Consider the following 23,212-nt stretch of genomic DNA (forward strand, 5'->3'; position numbering starts at 1 on the left):
GTAAATGCCGGGATGATACCTAATATACAGGTGCCAGGATAATCAATTCACACATAATGTGCCCTTCGATACCGTTCCCCACCCGTGCAGTAGACTACAAAGTTTATTTTCAGACTTTCACATGGGAAATTCATTGGATTGTCTTTTTAAATTCACACATAATGTGCTCTGTACCTGTGCCGTTCCCTATCAGGTCGCCTTGAAGAGAAACGATTCCGATCGTGACTCGTCAGTTGCTATCCTTCGGCTTTGTTCGGAGCACACGAAGCGACACGAAGTTGACCAGAACCATAGAAAATGGTGTAGAAAGCCGTAGCGACACGGCACGGCACACTATGTGTGAATTGACATTTATGTTCTTCCTCAAAAGGATGGAAGGATCGAAGGGGTTAACGTAACTCCTCACGGTAACACTTTTGGCTATTTACAGGTTCATAATATATAGAGAGCAGATTATTAGTCAGATATATTGACAAAAAACGATACATTGGTGCTTTTTTTTGGCCGTCTCATTAAAATAATACATTGGCGGAGAAGCACCATGTATGTTTTTTTTTTTTTTTTTTTGGTATTATTCCGTTTTCCTCCCGCTTCCTTCATTCCACCATTTCGTTCATTATCACTGTCTCATCGCATAACCGGAGTCAATCCTAAATCCGCCACTGTGCAAGATTACAATATAGGCTGTTACTATATTGTGTGAATTGAATTGAATTGAATGTGTGAATTGACATTTATGTTCTTCTTCCTCAAAAGGATGCAAAGTATTAGAGAACCACACTACTTTGACAAGTGAAATGCGTACCAAGAAAATCCCCAAACTACGAGGGGTAATCAGAAAATAAAGTCACAGGGCCTGCAGTGAAACACGCATACATTACTTCATACAGCCAACAGATAGTACGTACATTAGGTGTTTTTCGAGATAGTCTCCATATAGGTTGACGCACTTACCGCATCGTGGGATAAGTTTGAAGATTCCCTCTTGGTAAAAATCCTGTCCTTGCGTATTCAGCCACTTGTCACGCAGAGTCGTGAATATCGTGCAGAATGTGACGAATGCTTCCGAGCGACATTCCCAATTCTGCCATCAGATGCCATAACGTGATCCTCCTGTTGTTCTGAATCAGCTCCTACACGTGAACTGTGTTCAAATATGTTGATACCGTGCTGGGTTGGCAACTGCGCTCCTCGTCGGTGAAGTTTTCTTTACCAGTTGTAAATTTCGACACCATTCTGCGACATGCTGACGAGACATTAGTCTCTCTCCGTAAACCTCTACCAGCTGTCGGCGAATTTCAGCCGCGGTTACATGTTTCATCCCCTAAAATAGAATAACTGAGCGGCCTTCATCGCGAGACCAATTTTCCAAACGAGTCGCCATTTGTGTTTACCTACAACTAACGCCGCAGGTGGCGGGTGGCTGAAACTCTGCACAGTTGCCAACTCCATGTATTAAGAGTCTTCATCCCGGCGAAATTAAAATACCGCTAATTTTACAGTAATTATGTGATATCTTCAAATAGATAAAAGATAATTGAAATGTGAAACAAGAGCGCCCTAGACAATATTATTTTGCGTGAGGTACCGTTATCACAAGTCACCTAGTGGCTTTCCGTTTTCAGCTGTTTAGAAACGCGAAAGCAAATGCCGATTTTCAAAATGGCTCGAAATCGAAAGCAGATAAGTGAGTCGTGATAACGGTTTCTCATGTAAAATAATATTGTCTAGGGTGCTCTTTTTCCACATTGCGATTATCTTTTATCTATTTTGAAGATATCACATAATTTCTGTGAATTTAGCGGTATTTTAACTTCGCCGGGATGAAGACTCTTAAAACTACGCACACTCCTTATTCCTCTATAACAAATATAACTCGAGAAATATCGTTGTTAGATATTACGCCTTGTAACGTTGGTTCCTGATCCTCCTTCGTACTATCAGAGTACGATATCCAATAACATATTTGACTCGATTAAATGATTGACAACTTTAGCTTATGTGACAGGTTATCAGTTGTATACAGTAATTAAAAAAAAAAAAAAAGAATCTTTTTCATCATCAGCTTAGTAATATAATCTAGCAAACAGTAGATTAGCAGCGTTGTGCCTCTTTTCAATTCCCGAAAAAACAAGAGAGAGAAAAAAAATCCAGTGATCCATCTCGTCGGCGGCGTTCTTCTGCTCCGGATATTGGCGAATCAGAAATGAATAATCAGAGAGTTAATCATGAGTCTAATTACCGGGGGGTTGCCTAACGACAATTTACAATTATCACGGATATTAATCTGGAAGCTTAAATAGGTCACATATGCAGCTATCTTTCATAATTATGGGCTAAACAATGGGCCCTGTGGAATGCTCTGTGTCATGAATTAAAGTCATAAAAGCGTACGGGACACAGCTTTTCACTGAGGGCGGGAGGAAAGGGGAGAAGTGAGATTTGCAAAATATGATATATATTGGGCAGGAAAAATGGTTCCATGTTTTATACAGAATTAGTTTTTTTTTTAAACTGACAATGTAATATACATTATATGGAAAAATATTAAAATGCTGTGATTTGTAAAATTTTTGTGATAATGCTAAAAGATATATGGCAAGATTAAATTTTATATTATATTTTGGACGTGTGCAGCCAGAAAATTAAGTGAATCGTACCATAGTGGCTCTGCTTCGTTAATATAATTGCTAAAAACAACTGGGCGTTAGTTATTTAGGGACCGCTAAAAAGCAGTTGGATTTAGCTGGAGCTAATAAATAGATTAATTGAATTGAATGTAATATATCTATATTTACTATTACATTTATATATTTACTTGTATTACATTCATTTATTTAGAAACTATTTTCCGTGAAAGCATATAAACTGTGTCGTTTTCTTCTACTTATCCGTATGCTTATAACATACATGTAATACACATTTTGTTTAAAAAAAAAAACTTTTTGTTAGGTTGTAACGTAAGTTCGTAGCAGTTTTCTCGTCAGAAGTCTTTCAGGCCTCGAGGGAAAAAAATAAAGAGGCTAAAGAAAACAAATGATTCCTTGAAAATCCACATTGAACCAGGTGCTCCTCTCACCAGGGATGAGTGCTTTACCTCTGAGCCACAGTTCTCATCGTAGCCTTCAATCTAGGCCTTTTGGATAAATGGGTTATAAGTGTACAATTGTGTGACATGTCCCCCCCCCCCGTCAAGGTAAAATGTAAAATACGTACAAAACTGAACATGACTTAAAACGTTCGTTACTATATGTATATAGGACGGGACATATACTATTAACCTGGGCTCGAACCACGAACGGGAGGGTAGTTGCCAAGTACACAGACCATCATGCCTAAGATTTGTAGACTGTTCCCACCACACTCTGCATATATATACCTATGTATTTAAAAACAATGATAAAATTGTGCGATGTGAGGCGACCCAAGTAATTTCAACATCGCCACCCGATGTTGAGTTCCCCCTTACTATCTAGGACATCTCACTTGTTTTAATCAACAACATAACGTGGAGGAAGAAGTAATAGTGGATTTTTGGAAAGCATGAAAAGTGCATATTAATAACGTGGGGATTTTATTAAAACTGAGGGAAGTGTTGCATGAGCCTTCAGGTAATCGGCACCCCTGCACGACCTAACCAAGGACATAGACATACACAATAGCCAGCATGTAGTTAGAAAAGTGTAAATTCTGAGTACATGGGTACCGCACACTTTGTGTGCAGAAAGAAACAGGTATCGAGATATTTTGTACATCTTTTCTGAGTAGATGTGCTTAACACATTGACAATTTCTCTTCTACACCATCACACGAGATGAGAAATAGTGTCCTGATGTCTATATTCAGTGCCGGAAAATAAAGGTTAACCCCAAAAATGGCTGCTACACCATAACCCAAATTGTTTTCTTTTAAAAACGTGAGCAAACGCCTTTTGAGCAATGGATTCTCCAGTAGAGTGCCTCTGGTAAACATTCCGAATGCTTGCTGCGGTTTTCACAGCATGCAAACATTGATTAAAGGTAAACCACAACAAATATAAGGCGTGTTCAGGTTTGTTCATTTGACTTTGCTTGGGACACGAAGAAAATAAATAAACTATTAGCATTAAAGGTAGTACTATATATCATGTAACTCTTACAATCATAAGCTTCATCCAAGAGGCCTAGAAGAGTTTGTTATATACACTCTGTTAGCTGCGCAAATGTCCGAAGAAACTGGAGCGGATTTTTGTGTTACAATCCAATAAGGAGCAGGAATCGTGTACTAGAACCATAATCGTGTACCATGGATTGTGACATGTACCATAAACGATAGGTTTTGAGTATGTAGCTTGTGAAATAGTCTCCAGTAGCACTTCATCTCATCCACATGGAAAATTTAAAATCTAATGTGTAGGGTGAGAGAATCCGGAATCCGGGTCGTGTCTAGGTGAGAGTAATGGCTGTGCAATTACTGCCAATCCGGAATCTGGGTCGTGTCTAGGTGAGGATAACGGCTAAATGGCTGTTAATCCTCACCTCACCTTACCTTTCCTTTTGTTCTTTTTAAGGAAAATTTTAGAAAATGGGGCGAGAATAGTGGTGGACATGTAAGGACCACATTTTGCATAGTATGTGAATGTAAAGACTTAAATCACAAATAGCAGCACGTCTCCATACCTTTCCTATGTATTTTTGAGGATACGTAAATAACTCCAATAAGATTCAAATTCAAGTGGTGGTTAGGTTAAGTTTGAGTTTTGTATCACTTTAAGGACAATGTGTTGAAATAGAAGCATTTAAGGAATGGAATATTGATTTTCTTGTATGATCATATATTGTAAAATGATCACTGTTCACCTCTGGTGCTAGGGGTCCCTGGTTCGACAGAGGCAAAGTGGGTTTGTGGTTAACGAATTCGTGTCTGTGGGTTTTCTAGGGGTTCTCCCAATTCCAGTCACATTCAGATTCCATTCATCAATTCATAATCATTCATTCACTTCCATTATTCATCCGTCTTCTTTAACCTATAGTTATTCATTCACTTTGATTAATCATCTGTTTCTTTTAGCCTATAGTTATTCATTCACTTTGATTAATCATCTGTCTCTTTTAGCCTATAGTTATTCATTCACTTTGATTAATCATCTGTTTCTTTTAGCCTATAGTTATTCATTCACTTTGATTAATCATCTGTTTCTTTTAGCCTATAGTTATTCATTCACTTTGATTAATCATCTGTCTCTTTTAGCCTATAGTTATTCATTCACTTTGATTAATCATCTGCCCCCTTTGGCCTATAGTTATTCATTCACTTTCATTAATCATTTGCCCCCTTTAACCTATAGTTATTCATTCACTTTGATTAATCATTATCTCTTTTAGCCTACAGCTATTCATTCACTTTCATTAATCATCTGATTCCTTTAGGCTAAAGTTATTCATTCACTTAATCTGTCTGCTTTAGCCTATAGTTGTTCATTCACTTTCATTAATCATCTAATCTCATTTCGTATCTGAAGTCTGAAACAAAAATGATCTCTTTTTTTATATTGGAAGTGAATTCTTAACTCGATCGAAAAACGTACCTATATTTTTATCGATAGAATGTTTTGTTGACACAATTCGTATGTTGTTGCACTTGAGCTTATATTTGGAGTGTGGAGATCTCTTTCCATTTCCATTGAGTGAATCGTATGTTGTTCATTCACCTGGCTGTCAGGTGGAAATATCAACAAGGGAGTTTAGTCGACAGACAATCTGACTTTCTCTCTTCCTCTCTTTCCCTGGGGATCATCCTCGGGACATCACTCGGTGGTCTCCCTGTCTGATGCATGAGGCTGGCTCATCGAACTTGCCACGGCTTTTTGTCTCTGGCATACCGCCAAAGCCATCTTAACGTTATACCTTCTGCTTTCTCATGTGATGTACTAGCGTACTTTTTCTTCTTTTCTTTTAACATGCCTTTACGAAAGACTTCTAAAACACTTCCGTAATTTGTTAGATACAACGCGTTGTTGGAATGTCATTCATTCGTTGTATGTAATTGGTGAATAAAATCAATTTACTCCGCATCAAAGCTGGCCATTTTGCAATTGAACTCGTGCTTACTAAACTCGGTGATACTCTTGATAGCTCAGGCTCGTACTCGATCAAGCTCGGATTTGCAAAGTTCAGTGAGAATCGCTCCCATGTTGAACTAGCGCAGGTAGTGACTTATTTTAGCATCAAGCAACGGATAGTTCACGTAGTTACATGTAATAGCGTAAGACAAGTGATAGTTCACGTAGCTACATCTATTAGCGTCAGGCAGGCAACTTGTAGTTCGTGTAGTGACGTCTATTAGCGTTAGGCAGGCAACTTGTAGTTCGTGTAGTGACGTTTATTAGCGTCAGGCAGGCAACTTGTAGTTCATGTAGTGACGTCTATTAGCGTTAGGCAGGCAACTTGTAGTTCGTGTAGTGACGTTTATTAGCGTCAGGCAGGCAACTTGTAGTTCACGTAGTGACATCTATTAGCGTCAGGCAGGCAGCTTGTAGTTCGTGTAGTGACGTTTATTAGCGTCAGGCAGGCAATTGATAGTTTGTGTAGTGACGTCTATTAGCGTTAGGCAGGCAACTTGTAGTTCATGTAGTGACGTCTATTAGCGTTAGGCAGGCAACTTGTAGTTCGTGTAGTGACGTATATTAGCGTCAGGCAGGCAACTTGTAGTTCGTGTAGTGACGTCTATTAGCGTTAAGCAGGCAACTTGTAGTTCGTGTAGTGACGTCTATTAGCGTTAGGCAGGCAACTTGTAGTTCGTGTAGTGACGTTTATTAGCGTCAGGCAGGCAACTTGTAGTTCGTGTAGTGACGTTTATTAGCGTCAGGCAGGCAACTTGTAGTTCACGTAGCGACATCTATTAGCGTCAGGCAGGCAGCTTGTAGTTCGTGTAGTGACGTTTATTAGCGTCAGGCAGGCAATTGATAGTTTGTGTAGTGACGTCTATTAGCGTTAGGTAGGCAACTGATAGTTTACGTTTCGACATCTATTAGCGTCAGCCTGGTAACTAACAGTTCACGTAGCGGCATCTATTAGCGTGATTTTCTACACCTCAGTGTGATGTACAGGTTAACAAACTAAGACGTTTATCTTTCCGTAAGTAAATATTAAGATAATTAAAAGCAGTGTCAATTATTTGTAACTAGGATGTTGAATTCACTTCCAGTAACTGTGGACATAAATACATGTTTAATATGGATTGTTTTCATAAACGGACTGTTTTACGTAATGACTTTATTTCTGTCTGTGAGAGGAAACTTGCAGAAAATTAATAAATCGTTATTTGTTTTTTTAATTTTAAGAAAGATAAAGAAATAAACGTTAGTTAATCGTTTTAACAAATAGAATGAAAATATTTTAATTTTCGTAGGTCAATTGCGATAAAAATAAGTAAATTGTGAATAATAATTTCTGGAATTAAATTTTCAAATTAAATGTAATTATACTGTAAGAGCGAGAGAGAGAAAGAATGTAATTAAAAACTTCATAAAGACTTTCTTTTTGTTTTTATTCTGTTGTTTTTTGTTCTAATAATAATATAACATCGAAGGTGTAGTAGGTAGGTACTCGATTATTCAGATCCAAGGAAGGAAGGAAGAGAATTCGATGTTTCTATGACGAAAATGTTCCCAGACTGGTTAATGGAAAAACAACGTTTTCTCTGGTAGGAAAATGGAAAATTGGCATCGACCCTCTCGTGGCGCTGCTGACAGGGACTCCATAATTAAAGTAAACATGGAGGGGCGCGCCTGTAGTATTATGAGGGTTTTGCAGAGCAGCTGCAATGTTCACGTCACATTGTTCCAACAAGAAGTTTCTGGTTTGCTTTTCTAATTATTTTTTGTTGAATATATATTATTTTTTTCCTTTCTAAAGGAAAAAAAGGAGGCTTAATGAATAAGGACTTGACTTATTTGCAGAACTGGGACAGAAATTGGTTAGTATGGGGAAGGGGGAGTACCGCATTGTATCTGCATCAGACTTGTAATAATAATTTCATTCGTTCCCTTCTTCTCTTAATAGAAATAACAGAAATTTCTATACATTTCTTCAGTACGTCCAGCCTACAGCGTACGAGCGTATATCTCGAGCTTTCTGAATCTAGTGGCCATAACATCTTTTCTTGCACGTGACTTCCCAGTTTGCCTCACGACCCTCGACGGATGCCGAAAATTGGGATGCACCGGTCCAGCGCTCTAACTACTAAACTACGGAACCCTCTCAGCCTTGAAGATTACGCCTGTATTCCTGTTAATTACTAACCGGAAACATCTCTTTAGTCTACAAATTGTATAATCGAACCTTTCGAGTACTTTTTTGTGTATAATATACTGTAACTATTCATATGTGCGTCACTGTTAAGAGAAATCAGACAATAGATTCAGTTTGATAGTTAATCGTGTATAATTTTCAAGTACACTACACTACATAAACAGTCTATTTCAGCAGAATGCCGTATTCTTAATACTCTATTCCAGCAGAATACTCTATTCGTAATACTCTAATTCAGTAGAATATTCTGTTCCTATTGCTCTGTTCCAGCAGAATACTCTATTCTTAATACTCTATTCAATCAAAATAAAAACTATTCCAGCAGAAAACCCTACTCCTAATACCCTATTCAAGTAGAATAAAAACTCTATTTCAGCAGAATACTCTATTCCTATTATTCTATTCAGCAGAAGAAAACTTCTATTCCACCAGGATACTTTATTCTTAATACTCTATTCCAGCAAAATAAAAACTTCAGCAGAATACTCTGTTCCTAATACCCTTTTCAAGCAGAGTAAAAACTCTATTTCAGCAGAATACTCTATTCTTAATATTTTAATCTAGCAGAATATTCTGTTCCTTTTGCTCTATTCCAGCAGAATACTCTATTCCAACAAAATAAAAATTATTCCAGCAGAATACTCTGTTCCCAATAACCTGTTCAAGCAGAATAAAAACTCTATTTCAGCACAATACTCTATTCCTATTAATCTATTCAGCAGAATAAAACTTCTATTTTACCAGGATACTTTATTCTTAATACGTACTCTATTCCAGCAAAACAAAAACTTCCAGCAGAATACTCTGTTCCTAATACCCTATCCTAAAAATTATCATAACTGCATGACTGGCAACGAGCGGCTTATATTTTAGCGTCATAAAAATAAGTTTCTTGGTTTTAACGGAAACTACACGTGAGAATGTACCCTGAACGTGACATTTCATTCAGCTCGGTATGGTCTATCGACTGTGTGTGTGTGACATGTTCAGTGCACAAGGGTATAACGTCCACTTTTTTTTTTTTTTTTTTTTTTTTTTTTTTTTTTTTTTTGTCAAGTCATTTTGGATTTTATTTCATACTTTTTAAAAATCTCTGTCTGAAGTTCCTTTCAGAGCTTAGCAGGTTTATCTCCAGGTATTGCATATAACTCTTAAAACTTCGTAAAATTTTTCATGTACAGCCACGAACATAAATAAGTAGAGGTTGGAACCATACGAAAATTCGTATTTCTACTTATTTTTGTTTGTGACTGCACATAAGCGTATCGTATATATATATAAAATATTTTACAACTTTGGTAATTGACTTGATTCCATTGTGCTCTGAACACGCCTTATAACAGTCAGCAACAAGTTTCACCTTGATAGATGGTGTCCTTCTCCTTCAGCACCAATTTATAAGTTTATAAAATAAAATATTTCTTTATCAGTTTTCTCGAAAACCACGCACGAACGTTACACTGGCATACTAGCCTTTGGCTAGCTGGGGGCTCCACCCCCCAGTCCTGCACGTTTGCTCAACCTTCAGCCTCTCGTTTCTTATGTATCAGTCTTTGCATCAAGAGTGAATTTTGTGCATTTGTTCTGAACATTTCTTGAATTTTGGCCAGCTGGTGGGTTTACTAATCCTACGGCCTCGCACATTTTAAACCACAATTCCACCAAATTTCAAGTTTCTTTTCGTATTTCAACTATCTGAAAGATAAGATTTTGTATTCCAAGAAAACACCTATTTAAATAACATGGGAATATCTTCACACACACACACACACTCTTTAGACCCCCTTAAAAACTAAAAATACTCACTTTTGGCAGTTTTCCTGAGGATTAGTCCTGAAAGGTCACAATAATGCCAAATTTTATCATTCTAATCCTGCTGGAAATGCTTAAACATTTTGGGGTGTAGATGATGTTCCATGTAAATAACGCGGGAAACATTTTTTTCAGTTCCCCATAAAACCACTCTAAAGTTGGATTTTATTTTTTTATTTTTGGTGATTTACTTGGGTAACGCTAACTAAAACGTACAAGCATATCGAATTTCAAGTTTTTATTCCAAGTACCTAAAATATGAGATTATAGGTCCATATAAAGCCCATTTCAATAACATGGGGAGTTTCTTCACCTCCACTTTAGACCCCCTAAAAATTAAAAGTAATCACTTTTGGTAATTTTTCCGTAGGTTATTCCTGAAAAGCTACAATCATGCGAAATTTTAGCTTTCCATGTCGACTGGAAGTACCCATTATTTTATGTCAGTTCATGTAGTTTTATATAGAGTTAGGATTAAAATACCATTTTTTTTTTCAGCCCAATGATTGGTGCCTCGTGTTAGGACATTGTTTATACATATATATATATATATATATATATATATATATATATATATATATATATATATATATATATATGTTACCGTCAGAACCCGAAATTAGGTAAAACTAGAATTTCCTAGTTAAAACTAGTTTTCTCAAAGCCACTTCGAAAGAACTAGTATTAACTAGTCAATACTAGAATTTACGATGTTAGTTAGGTAGTTCTAGTTTTTGCTATTTTTCCTTCTAGTTAAAACGTGTTATTACTAGTCAAAACTAGTATTAACTGAAATGTGTTACCGTCAAAACCCGAAATCTGTTGAAACCAGAATACCCTAGTTAAAACTAGTTTCGTCAGCCTTTCGTATTAACTCAGTATTAACTAGTGAATTGTAAAATTGACAACGCTTATTAAGAATGCGTAGTTTACTATTTATTTTCTTTAAAATACAATATTACTAGTGAAACCTGAAGAAATGTATTTATTAAGACACTTAGAAATAACTTTTCTTTTGCACAAACATCATAAATGTTTCTATATATTTCTAAAAAGTATTATGGCACTCACAATATCATTGAAATCCTTTGTTTTTGCAGTACCTTGCGAAATATAAGCCCTCTTGCATGCATAACATGTGAATCCTTGTCGTTCAAATACAATTCTATAGAAACACTTATTTATTAAGAAATACACAGAAAAGACTTCCGTTTTGCAGAAATATCTGAAATGCTATTGTATGTTAGCACAAGGTAAAATACACACTACTATTGCACTACTACTTATTCAATTCGGTGGTGCCAAAGCCAATCTACTGACGTAATATTGTATATTTATTATGAAATACAAAGAAAAACGTTGTTATTGCTAAAACATCTGAAATGTTTCTATTTTTACCACAAGGTAAACTATCATGGCATTTTGAGTTGCAGAGAAAACCTTTCTTCTTGCACAAGCATCTTTTCGAAATACATGCTTTCTTGCACACACAACATGTGAACCCTTGTGGGGTTAATGCTACTTTCCTGGCTGCAGTTCTCAACGAAATTTCAGTATCTGGTACTTCGACTGGTGTTAGGAACTGCTCGTGGCAAATGTCGAATTCAGACCTACAACAGACACATTTTGTTTAATCACATGGTGTGGGAATCCTGAATCAGTTATATAAAAAATAATAATGACTTCTCAAAACAAAATAATAATGTATTTTAACGCGCAATTACCACACTCGTCATAATTAGTATTTCAGAGAAACACCGGTAGTTAATCGCCTATGCACGCCTATGCACTAAAGCACATTTCACGAGTACCGGTTTCACAAGCTAAACAACAGTCTTTTACCGGGATCAAGTTCGTGACATGTTATCAATCTACTGGTGAGTATACAGCAGACAACAACAGATGGATTACACATTATTAAATCGGTTCCGGAAAAACATAATGGACATTATAACAGAAAATTATTTTGACATAAAATGATGTGAAGAATCCATCATTATTTCGGTTAATAATAATATTACAGATACGTATAAAACACTAACATCTATGGTTAAGGGTGTTGACCAAGCTCCTCCCCATTAATTTTTCCGTTTTTTGAAGATTGTGAGAAGTTGTAGGTCACTATCACCATTTTGGAAAGCAAGCAAGACAGAATTTAAGTAATTCTATGATCTAAAAGGATCAGCGCTGTAAACAATTTACTTTCTGTATAGAAATTTGAATAGCTGTGAATAATGATGTCACACGCTGACTACTCAAAAATCTAAACAAAAAAATAAGTTATTTAGAGGGATAATCCTTTCAGATCACAGACTTATTAAATTCTATCTTGCTTGCTATCCAAAATTGTGATAGTGACCTACAACTTCCCACAATCTTAAGAAAAAGAGAGAAAGAAAGAAAAGAAAGTGGTGGGGAGCTTAATCAACAGCGTTAACATATACAATATAGCTCTTAATTACCGAGCTGCCATAGATCAGTTGGTAAAGTGCTGGCTTCGCATTCGGAAGGTCGCAAGTTCGCGTCCAGCAGCCTACCATCCTGACTGAGGATTTCCAGCTTTTATCCCTCTCATACCAATCAAAGAATGTGATAGTACCTATAAAACTAAGCCTTAACCAACTTCCTTCCCATATGCTATTTCGTACCCCATCCCGGCGTGTACCAGAGATGCTTAAAGGCCTTAAATGAAAATGCTTAAGGCCTTCTGCGGGTGTGGTCGCGGGCTCTAAATCCCGCTGAGAGCCCTCCGCCTAGGATACAAACCCGAGCAATGGTTCGGATCCCACTTTAACCTGTAGGTCCCGTCGTTCGAAGCTCCTTAGCTTGTTTAGAACGTTAATACAAATTCTATCAATAAGGAGCACATAAAAGACAGTAAACTTTCCTGCAATATAATTTATCCAGCTTTCCATCCTTGGTTCCAATCTTGTGCAGATCTTCATTTTTTTCTAGAACAACTCCAATGACATTCCGAAAATCCGCCTTTGCTCTGTCCACATCCGGGAATGGTATTATGACATTATCTCCCACTTCAACAGGTGGATGGGTGGCATCAGAGATACATTTCATTTCCTTGGCCTTCTTTGACAAATTTTCACGTGATTCTTTCCTGGATGATGTGATATCAACCGTACTAGGACCAGCCTCATTTTCTCCTTCATCAAATGTTTCATGTTCACAATTCATGTCTTCATCGTTCATTCATGCGATGCGCTCATTCATGTCCTCAATAATACTCACGAGGTCGTCCTCATCGTTTATGTTTTGGAGAACATCTGATGACAGTGCTGAAGTCGTAAGTCCTACTCTGGCTCAATGCCGAACATCGCACGGTATGGAGACTGTTTTATTCCGGAATGATAAGCTCGATTTTTCATAAACTGAACAAAGCGGAGACCATTTGACCAGTTTGTTGTTTTATTATCATGCATCCACGAGACAAGCATATTTTCTATATCTTGATTTCCCCGTTCTACTGACCCTTGGCTTTGGCTGTGCCTGGGCTTTCCGTTGACTAACTTTAACTCAGGCCAGAGTGTCGTTAGTTCCTTGATGACAGAATTAACAAACTCTCTGCCATTATCAGAATGTAAAATGCAGGGGGCACCAAATGTCAAAAATATGTCTGTCAGTTGGTAGGCTACTTCTTCAGCTCTTTTGGTTTGCAGCGCTCGCAGTAAGACAAACTTCGTCAGATGATCCTGGTATACCATGATAAACTTGAACTTACGATCAGGGTGTGCTTGCATGTCTATCAGGTCCACTTGACATTGACTGTTCATTTCTGTGTGAAGTATTGGCTTAGAAACAAAACCCCTCCTTTTTCATACTTTTCTTCCGTTGACATGTTTCACACATTGACAGAAAAATATTTATCATTTGAGTCGTAACGTTGGCATATTTCCTAGAAGTTTCAGCTTTCATTCTATCTCGACCTCCGTGTCCCACAGCAACATGTGATGCTTCAATAACATCAAAGATCTCCTCGGCAGGTAAGTAGTACTTCACAGGCTCACTATTTGACACCAGTTTTTTTGTTTCCCCAATTTCCAAAACGTTAAACCGTTTCAAACGTCTGTACTGTAAAGGTGTTTTCTTTGCAGCAGATTTTGCCTCTTCAACTTCAGTTAAAAGTTTACTGTAAACGTCCTTGGTCATTGCATTATAGTGACTGTCATTTTGATTTTCCAAACGAATAATTTCTTTGAAGAATCTTTCCTTCAAAATTGTTTCTTTATCGGACTGACTCATTACAACGAATAATCACCTCACACTTCCCGAAACACTAACACACGCGTAGCCACGACAAGAGAGACGCACCTGCACACTTTACAAAGGCTCCGAACAAAGTGAGAGAAAACAAAACAATACTTTCCCAGTAGGAGCAAGTCCGCACTTGCAGAAACACTGTTAACTGATCCATTTTGGTCAGAACTAGTTTTAACTAGTAAAAACTGTATATGATTCACATTATATAGTCTTTTTCGTTAATTCCAGAATTACCTAACTAACATAGTAAATTCTAGTATTGACTAGTTAATACTAGTTCTTTCGAAACGGCTTTGAGAAAACTAGTTTTAACTAGGGAATTCTAGTTTTACCTAATTTCGGGTTCTGACGGTAACATATATATATATATATATATATATATATATATATATATATATATATATATATATATATATATATATATATATATATATATATATATATATATATAGTTTTTACGTTCAAATAATTTTGTAGAATGGAAATTTAAGTTTGTTACTGTTGTAAGTTATTTATGTGTAAAAAATATATTAATAAATAATTTATTTTTATTTTGCAGGCGTACCGCAATAAGGTTCTTAGAACATCGCAGTCTTCTGGTGGTGTGAATGCGTCTCATGACGGGATGATTACCGGCGGAACCGTAAGTATTTTCATTTCTTTCCTTTTTGTACTGTTTCGTACCATAGACTCCCAATAAGATGCAGATTACAGGGGACTAGCTAGTATTTAAAAGGAAAGAAAAAGAAAAAGGAAGAAAGAAAGAAAAAAGATAAATCTGTAAGTAACTGAAGCCTACAGGAATTTTTAATTATGTATGAAGAATTCTGTCCCTCTGAAATTAGTAAGCAAAAAGGAGTATAATTTTGCCTGAGTTGAAGAAAAGAGTAAGCCGTGTAATTGATGTTAATTGATACCTTTGTACCGAGCATTAAAGATAATAGGTACAATCTTGCTACTTCTTTGTCGTAAAGTTTCTGAATAGTTAAAGAAATAAAAATCATAATAATGTTCCCATGCAGATTTACGAGCGCTCATAATTAACTTGTTGATTACTCAAAGTACAATATGTAATTTTTGTCTGCGTGTTGTGTATGGTAGACGAATTTATGGTTAATACTTAAAATCTTTTGGTAAGGGAATGCTGGTGACATGTTAGATGTTTGCGCTATGCACATTAGTGCTTTTCAAATTTGAATATAAACTCTTCAAATATTCGAATAAAATTCATTATTTAAATAATAGGTAGAATAACGAATCATTATTCAAACAACTATTCGGATAACGAATCATTCATTATCCAAACAATTATTCAGATAGCGAATCATTATTCAGACAGTTATTCAGATAGCGAATCATTATCCGAGCAGTTATTCAGATAGCGAATCATTATTCAAACAATTATTTGGATAGCGAATCATTATTTAAACAATTATTTGGATAGCGATCATTATTCAAAGAATTATTTGGATAGCGAATCATTATTCAAACAATTATTTGGATAGCGAATCATTATTCAATTATTTGGATAGCGATCGTTATTCAAACAATTATTTGGATAGCGAATCATTATTCAAACAATTATTTGGATAGCGAATCATTATTCAAACAATTATTTGAATAGCGAATCATTATTCAATTATTTGGATAGCGATCATTATTCAAAGGATTATTTGAATAGCGAATCATTATTCAATTACTTGGATAGCGAATCATTATTCACACAATTATTTGGATAGCGATCATTATTCAAAGAATTATTTGGATAGCAAATCATTATTCAAACAATTATTTGGATAGCGAATCATTATTCAAACAATTATTTGAATAGCGAATCATTATTCAATTATTTGGATAGCGATCATTATTCAAAGGATTATTTGAATAGCGAATCATTATTCAATTACTTGGATAGCGAATCATTATTCACACAATTATTTGGATAGCGATCATTATTCAAAGAATTATTTGGATAGCAAATCATTATTCAAACAATTATTTGGATAGCGAATCATTATTCAAACAATTATTTGAATAGCGAATCATTATTCAATTATTTGGATAGCGATCATTATTCAAAGGATTATTTGAATAGCGAATCATTATTCAATTACTTGGATAGCAAATCATTATTCACACAATTATTTGGATAGCGATCATTATTCAAAGAATTATTTGGATAGCAAATCATTATTCAAACAATTATTTGGATAGCGAAGCGTTATTTAAACAATTATTTGGATAGCGAAGCGTTATTCAAACAATTATTCGGATAGCGAATCATTCTTGAAGCAGTTATTCAGATAACGAATCTTCATTCAAGTAAGATTGTGGTGAAAATAAAATGTACTACTGTTGATGAGGCTTTCAGTATAAAATCATAACCATATGTAGCTATATTTATACTGTATTATCTTTAACCATAATGAAATTATAATTATACCTGATAAGTAAACAGTCGACTATTTCGCATTAGCTTGGGATACTCATGCAACTAAATGAAAAGCTGGCGGGGTTACGCCAGAGTGCATTTCGCCCATGAGTAATTATGTTGAAATCAGAGTAGCGTGAAATTGCTTTTGTTACATTTACTGCAATGTGTGTGTGTGTGTGTGTGTGCGTGACAAAATTCTCTGCTTTGCGGAATTCCAATATTGTTTCCTTTTTATGTAGTCCGTGAGTAAGATGTCTCTTAGAGATATTTTACTTTTTGCAGTGTGTGTGGTGCAATCTGTTGTTTTCATTTCCAGTGGACGTGAACCACGAGGAATCTTCACACTCGCTTTCAGAAATGCGGAAAATCTATTCGTAAGATACTGCAAGTCGGTTGTATTTAATACAACTGGCAATATCCTGAACAGTGAGTGCAGTTCTGAAATAATGCTATCTTATTTTACGTTCGAATATGAAAATTCCATCAATACATACAGCTATTACTGGTTGCTCTATAATAAATTTGGATCATGCGTGCAAACTTCTTCGTTGCTGTATGGTTAGTATACGTAGCTTAGGCACGGAAGACCCGGGTCCGATTCCCGATGGGAGCTCATGTTGTTCGGGATCCATGTTAAGTTGTTGTAGGTCTACGTGTTGTATAGCCCCGGTGCCGAAAAGGGACATTAGATTTCAAATTATCCATTTATCATCACGTGGCAGACATCCTCAGCGTAATCATACTACTACGAAACTTTAGAACTATTTCTGGTGTTTTCAGACTACGAAGGCCTTGCAGTCCAGGTGTTGCTCGAATATGAAGATCCTGGAAGTATTTCTTATTAAATATGTTCACGTGACAGACATCCACATTGAATCATATTCCTGCCATTTTCGTGAAAGATCTCTTGTTATGGCCTACAGTTCACCTGTTGCCCGACTGTGAAGATCATGGAGGAGTATTCGTTGAATGTGTGCTTCCTTGGTCATGTGGCAGAAATCCATAGTGAAATAATATGCGTGCAACATTTGCGAAGTATGTCTGGTGTTATGGCCTACAGTCTGTGTAAACATATCTACCAAGACTGCGAAAGAGTATTCCTTGAATGTATGCATCATTGGTTAAGTGGTACTCATCGATTTAAAGAGTTATACTGTATTCCTGCCATATTTTGTCTGGTGTTACGGTTTACAGTTAATATGTTCCCAATTCCAAACAGCGTGGAGGAGTATTCGTTGAATGTGTGCATCCTTGGTTTCGTGTAGTGTTGTCAACGGCTCGAGCGGCTCGGCTCACGGCTCAGTCACCACCGAGCCGAGCCGAGAAGTGAGCCTAGCCAACAGCTCACCAAACCGAGCCGGCTCGAGCCCTCGGCTCATTTGGGCTGAACCGAGCCGAGCCGATGGCTCACCTGAGCTGAGCCGAACCGAGTCGATGGCTCACCCGAGCTGGTGGTCGAGTTTTTCAATTTGAATCAAATGACGAAACGATTTGCTGGTGGTCGAGTTTTTCAATTTGAATCAAATGAAACGATTTGCTTGTGGTCGAGTTTTTCAATTTGAATCAAATGACGAAACGATTTGCTGGTGGTCGAGTTTTTCAATTTGAATCAAATGACAAAACGATTTGCTGGTGGTCGAGTTCTTCAATTTGAATCAAGTGACAAAACGATTTGCTGGTGGTCGAGTTCTTCAATTTGAATCAAATGACAAAACGATTTGCTGGTGGTCGAGTTTTTCAATATGAATCAAATGACGAAACGATTTGCTGGTGGTCGAGTTTTTTAATTTGAATCAAATGACGAAACGATTTGCGCAACATGTGCATCAAGTTTTGCCAAAAAACTTGGTGATATTGAAGTTGAGATGTTTCAGAGGATCCAACAGGTATTCAGTTGAGGTGCCTCATAGACATCTCATGGATCAAAGAATAGTGTAGCAGATTGAAATTTTCTTTGCAAAATATAGCGTACCCGTAGTTCTTCAGGCTTCCTACCCACCAGACATGGCACCATGTGATTTTTTGATCTTGTCGAAGATTAAAGTGCAGCTGAAAGAGATCCTGTTCTATGGGATACGACAACGTTATGTGGGATACGACGGTACAGCTCAGCACCGTACCGAAAGACACGTTCCAGAAATGCTTCCAACAATGACAGGACCGGTGCGATAAGTGTCTGTGCATTCATAAGGAAACTGCTTTGAAAGAGATTAGAGTCATTATATGTTATCTGAATAAATAGCCGACTGCAACTTCCATATTTTTTGAACTCACCTCGTATGTTAGAGAATTCCGATTCAAGGAAGAGCAGAAGTACCCTTACATTGATTGTGCATATCAAAGAACCATCTTTTTCCATTTACGCACCGAACACTGGTTAACATGAACGGTTGTCGAAAATGAAATAAATGAATGAATACCATAGCCATTATTACACTCCAAAAGATTTTTTTTTTTTTACATTCATAATCTGCCTGTTAATTAACGGTGCTAAGCGCAAGTTAGGAAGTGTTAATTTTATTAACAGTCTGAAGAATGTTAAAAAAAATGTTAACATGCTTGGTCATTTCGGTGCTGATCATGTGCCTGTTACCTATACATTTTGCTTTGTGGGAGCAACAGTACATGTACTATGCAATGTTAAAACCAAATGCGGCACACACCAAGAAAAGCTGAGGACTGAGTTTGATTTCCAATGGAAGAACCTTGAAATTTGAATTTAGTATTCTGGTTTGGAATTTATCATGTCTTATATAGCCTTGATGCTGAAGAGGGATGCTAATTCAAACCATTATTATTATTATTATTATTATTATTATTATTATTATTGTTGTTATAAACGTGTAATCTGAAGACTTATGGGACCCTTACTTCTATCCTATCCAAAGTATGTTTACCAGTTCAAAATATACCAATGAATTAATTTTAAAATATTTATAAATCGGAATGAGTGCTAACGTTTTTTTTTTTTTTTTTTTAAGTATATCACGTTAAATTGGGAATATTGTCATAGCAGCAACATGAACACACACATGTGAGAATATATATTGTAGCTTAACTAAACTATCATATATGCGTGGTAATTAATTAAAATATTTTTTAATTAAGAAAAATAATGTTTAATACGCGAAATTAATTTAGTTTACCGTTTCCGGAACCTTGGGGATGAATAGGCAGCGAGAGATGAGATGAAGTATAAAGTATAGTTAACACCACTCGTACGTAGTTTAATTAACTTTGAAAATATGAGAAATGGGATTGGAAGGGGCGGCGGGGAGTGGGTTTCGGGAGTTAATTAACAGAAAATACTTCATTATATAGCGTATTAATGTAGGTCTTCGCGTTTGGTTTTAGTGAAGGAACAGGAAGCAAACTGTGTGAAACGCACGGGCAAAGTATTTTGCTGGAGAAGTTGTAGTTCTCCAGTCGTGTGACGACTATAAGAGACTCTGGAAAGGAGAAGAGCGCACATACAACAGCAGTCTTCAGCAGAAAATCAATAAACGACAAAGTTTTGCCGCCCTCTCCCCTCCCAACCCCCTACGGTTCTCTAACAACATTCACACACACACACTCACGTATTAAAACACATACGCTCACATTCTGTCTCTCTCCCTCTGACCGTGTGTGTGTGCCACCCACCCTCTTTAGCTCTTTGCTCGTTACCCAGCACCTCCCGTGTAATGAAAACCTACCTACTGCGACCGTCGATCGGTCCAACTAAAAAAAGGTGTACCAACCAGAATCACGTATTATCTTTTCTGTGGTTTTTGGTCTTTGTTTCTTGGTTCCTTTTAAAAAAGTGTTTTCGTTACGTATTTATTTCAAAAATAATCGTAAGACGAGAAAAATAACTATTTTTTGTTATGAATATGAAACGTGTGTGTCGGTGCATGTTATCCTGAAATGTTATACAACCTTGCTCAAGAGATTTGAAAAGTTGGTTGTAGAAAGGCGAGGCGCGCACAATCCGTATAATAAACTATAACGTATACAACTTTGCGTAAAAGATTTGTAATGCTGGTTGTAGAAAGACATAGCGCACAATGATCATTCCTTATAATAAACTGTAAAGGTCTGTGCGCCATGTTATCCTCAGCCTTGCTTAAGAGGTTTGTAAAGTTGGTTGTAGAAAGGCCAGGCGCACAGTAGTAATTCCGTATAATAAACTGTAAACTTCCATGCATTATGTTATCCTGAAATGTTATACAACCTTGCTTAAGAGATTTGTAATGTTGATTGTAGAAAGGGAAGGCGTACAATGGTAATTCCTTAGAATTAACTAGAAACGTCTCAGTTCGTGCTAATTCCTAATAGTCAAGTCACGCTAATATATGTCGTAATGGGTGTCGCTACAAGCGCTATCATTTGCTTGCCTGTCGCTAATACATCTCGATAGCTGCGGGGTGGTTGTGTGTAATAGTCCTTGAGTCGTTGCATAAAAAAACTGATATGGAGTTTGTTTTAAGTCTGCCTATCAACCAACACAATAATAATAACACAGATACTAAATGTAAGCAATTATAGTTTATAGTGTACAGCGGGCAGATGGCTTGCGCGCAACAACTATTTTTAATTTTAATAAACAAATCATAGCATAGTGCTATATGCAAAGAATGGCTAACTCGAGAAGGGAGCTCATGTGGTTCAGATCCCACTTTAATTTGTATATCCACGTCTCCTATAGCTTCTCTGCTGAAAGAGATGCTAATCCCCAATCCAGCCAACAAAGAATGACGCAGTAGATATCAATCACCAGAGAATTATATTACTGTTCGAATTCAACTAGCGAATGTTGTTCGAAAATGTTGCATATGGTCTTATGAGCCCTGAATTTTCATAACGAACTTCTTACTGATTCTCTATGTCTGTGTGTGTATATGTGTATCTGTTATTTGCGATTTTTTTTTTCAATTTTGAGCCCTGTGTTTGATAGAGCATCAAAAACTAACTGAGAAAGTGATAGAATTTTTTCGCGTCACTCTTACCGTTCCCGAGATATTGGCCAAAAAAGTTCCGATTTTGGGAGATTTAAGGAGTCATATCTCAGGAATCATAAGCCATAGAGAGACCATATTAATGTTGACCAAATACCTAAGAGGATGGTGACCATTGTGACACCAATAGTAACCAGTGGCCACTGGCCAACTGACTACCGTTCCCCAGATATTGGCCAAAAAAGTTCGGATCTCGGCAGATTTAGGGAGCCTATCTCTGGAACCGCAAGTCATAGAGAGATGATATTTTCGAAATTTTTCAATTTTGAACATGTGTCTTCGTAAAACAACATATCATAAAACGTTTTAAGAGAACTCTTAAACAAAACATGTGGGAAAAAAAATTGAGTACTCAAGGAAATTATAAATGGGTAGATATATTACAAAAATTGTTTATAGAACAATTGGTACAAAGCCTGTAGAAGTTAATAAGAAAAAATAATTCCTTTTTAAGTTTTTTTTTTTTCTGGCAATGGTCTTGGAACATTCTCAACTAGTTTTACTTGACTGATGTCTTGCGTTTGGCGTTGCCCATGAGACGATATTTGGAGATGTCTCGTCTCAAAAAGCGTGTTATCTGATTGTACTGGAAGAGCTATTTCGTCTTCGTCACGAAAATTCTCCCCTCATCTTGTGTCCAACACTACGTCCTTTCACAACTTTGACTTGATTTTGTGAATGTACGAACACGCAATACACGAGATTTTCCTGACTTTCTAACACTGATGTTACAAATTAATGTTATTACCATTAAGTCTTTAACTTGGATTCAATTTTGTGCGAGCTGGAAATCGAAATAGTATTTTGCCCAAAATGAACTATTTTGTTTTGTTTTCAGAACATTGTTTTGTTGTCAGCATCTAATGGGGCGTATATAGTAGTACATAGCATAAATCCGCTAATATTTTCATGGTCCAGTGTATATTCACCTTAAATTTACGAAAGAACAACTGTGTATACACTATATTTGTAAAAACAGTCGAACGTATACCCATCAAGCTTCTATAATTACATCACTAGCTGTTTTTTTTATCAAGATATAGAGTCTGCTATAGTAAAGATAATATTACAAACAACTAGTAAAACCTTTCTGTCCTGTGGAGTTATTTCTGTTTTACATGTGATAGATAATAATAATAATAATAATAATTTTAGTACCGTGAACAGCTTTTGGCAAATATACAGCACGTGGTATCAGTATTACATTGCGATGGAATGGAATAATAATAAAAAATAATAAACTAATAAAAAGAGTACTAATATAAAACGGAATGTAGATAAAAGTTAGTTAAGCAGAAATAATTCCTTGTCAACGCAGTAAAAAATTATCAAGTTCTTTTATCTATCTAAAACAACAAGCTAAGAACAGCAGTCATAAAATTACATTTTGGCTTAACATTTCTAAA

General features: G+C 36.4%; 1 protein-coding gene across 8 annotated transcripts in view; it reads left to right on the forward strand.

Moving 5' to 3' along the window:
• Tet (Ten-Eleven Translocation (TET) family protein) overlaps positions 1-23,212 on the forward strand; it is a 327,152-nt gene that overhangs the window by 184,247 nt on the left and 119,693 nt on the right. For all 8 annotated transcript variants that reach the window (XM_081760368.1, XM_081760372.1, XM_081760371.1 and 5 more), the window contains one exon: positions 14,935-15,018. In XM_081760368.1, the coding sequence (XP_081616494.1) occupies positions 14,935-15,018 (84 nt within the window). The remainder of the gene's footprint in view (positions 1-14,934; positions 15,019-23,212) is intronic.

This window comes from Thermobia domestica, chromosome 5 (genome assembly GCF_964235325.1).
Source record: "Thermobia domestica chromosome 5, izTheDome1.hap1.1, whole genome shotgun sequence".
NCBI classification, from domain to species: domain Eukaryota; kingdom Metazoa; phylum Arthropoda; class Insecta; order Zygentoma; family Lepismatidae; genus Thermobia; species Thermobia domestica.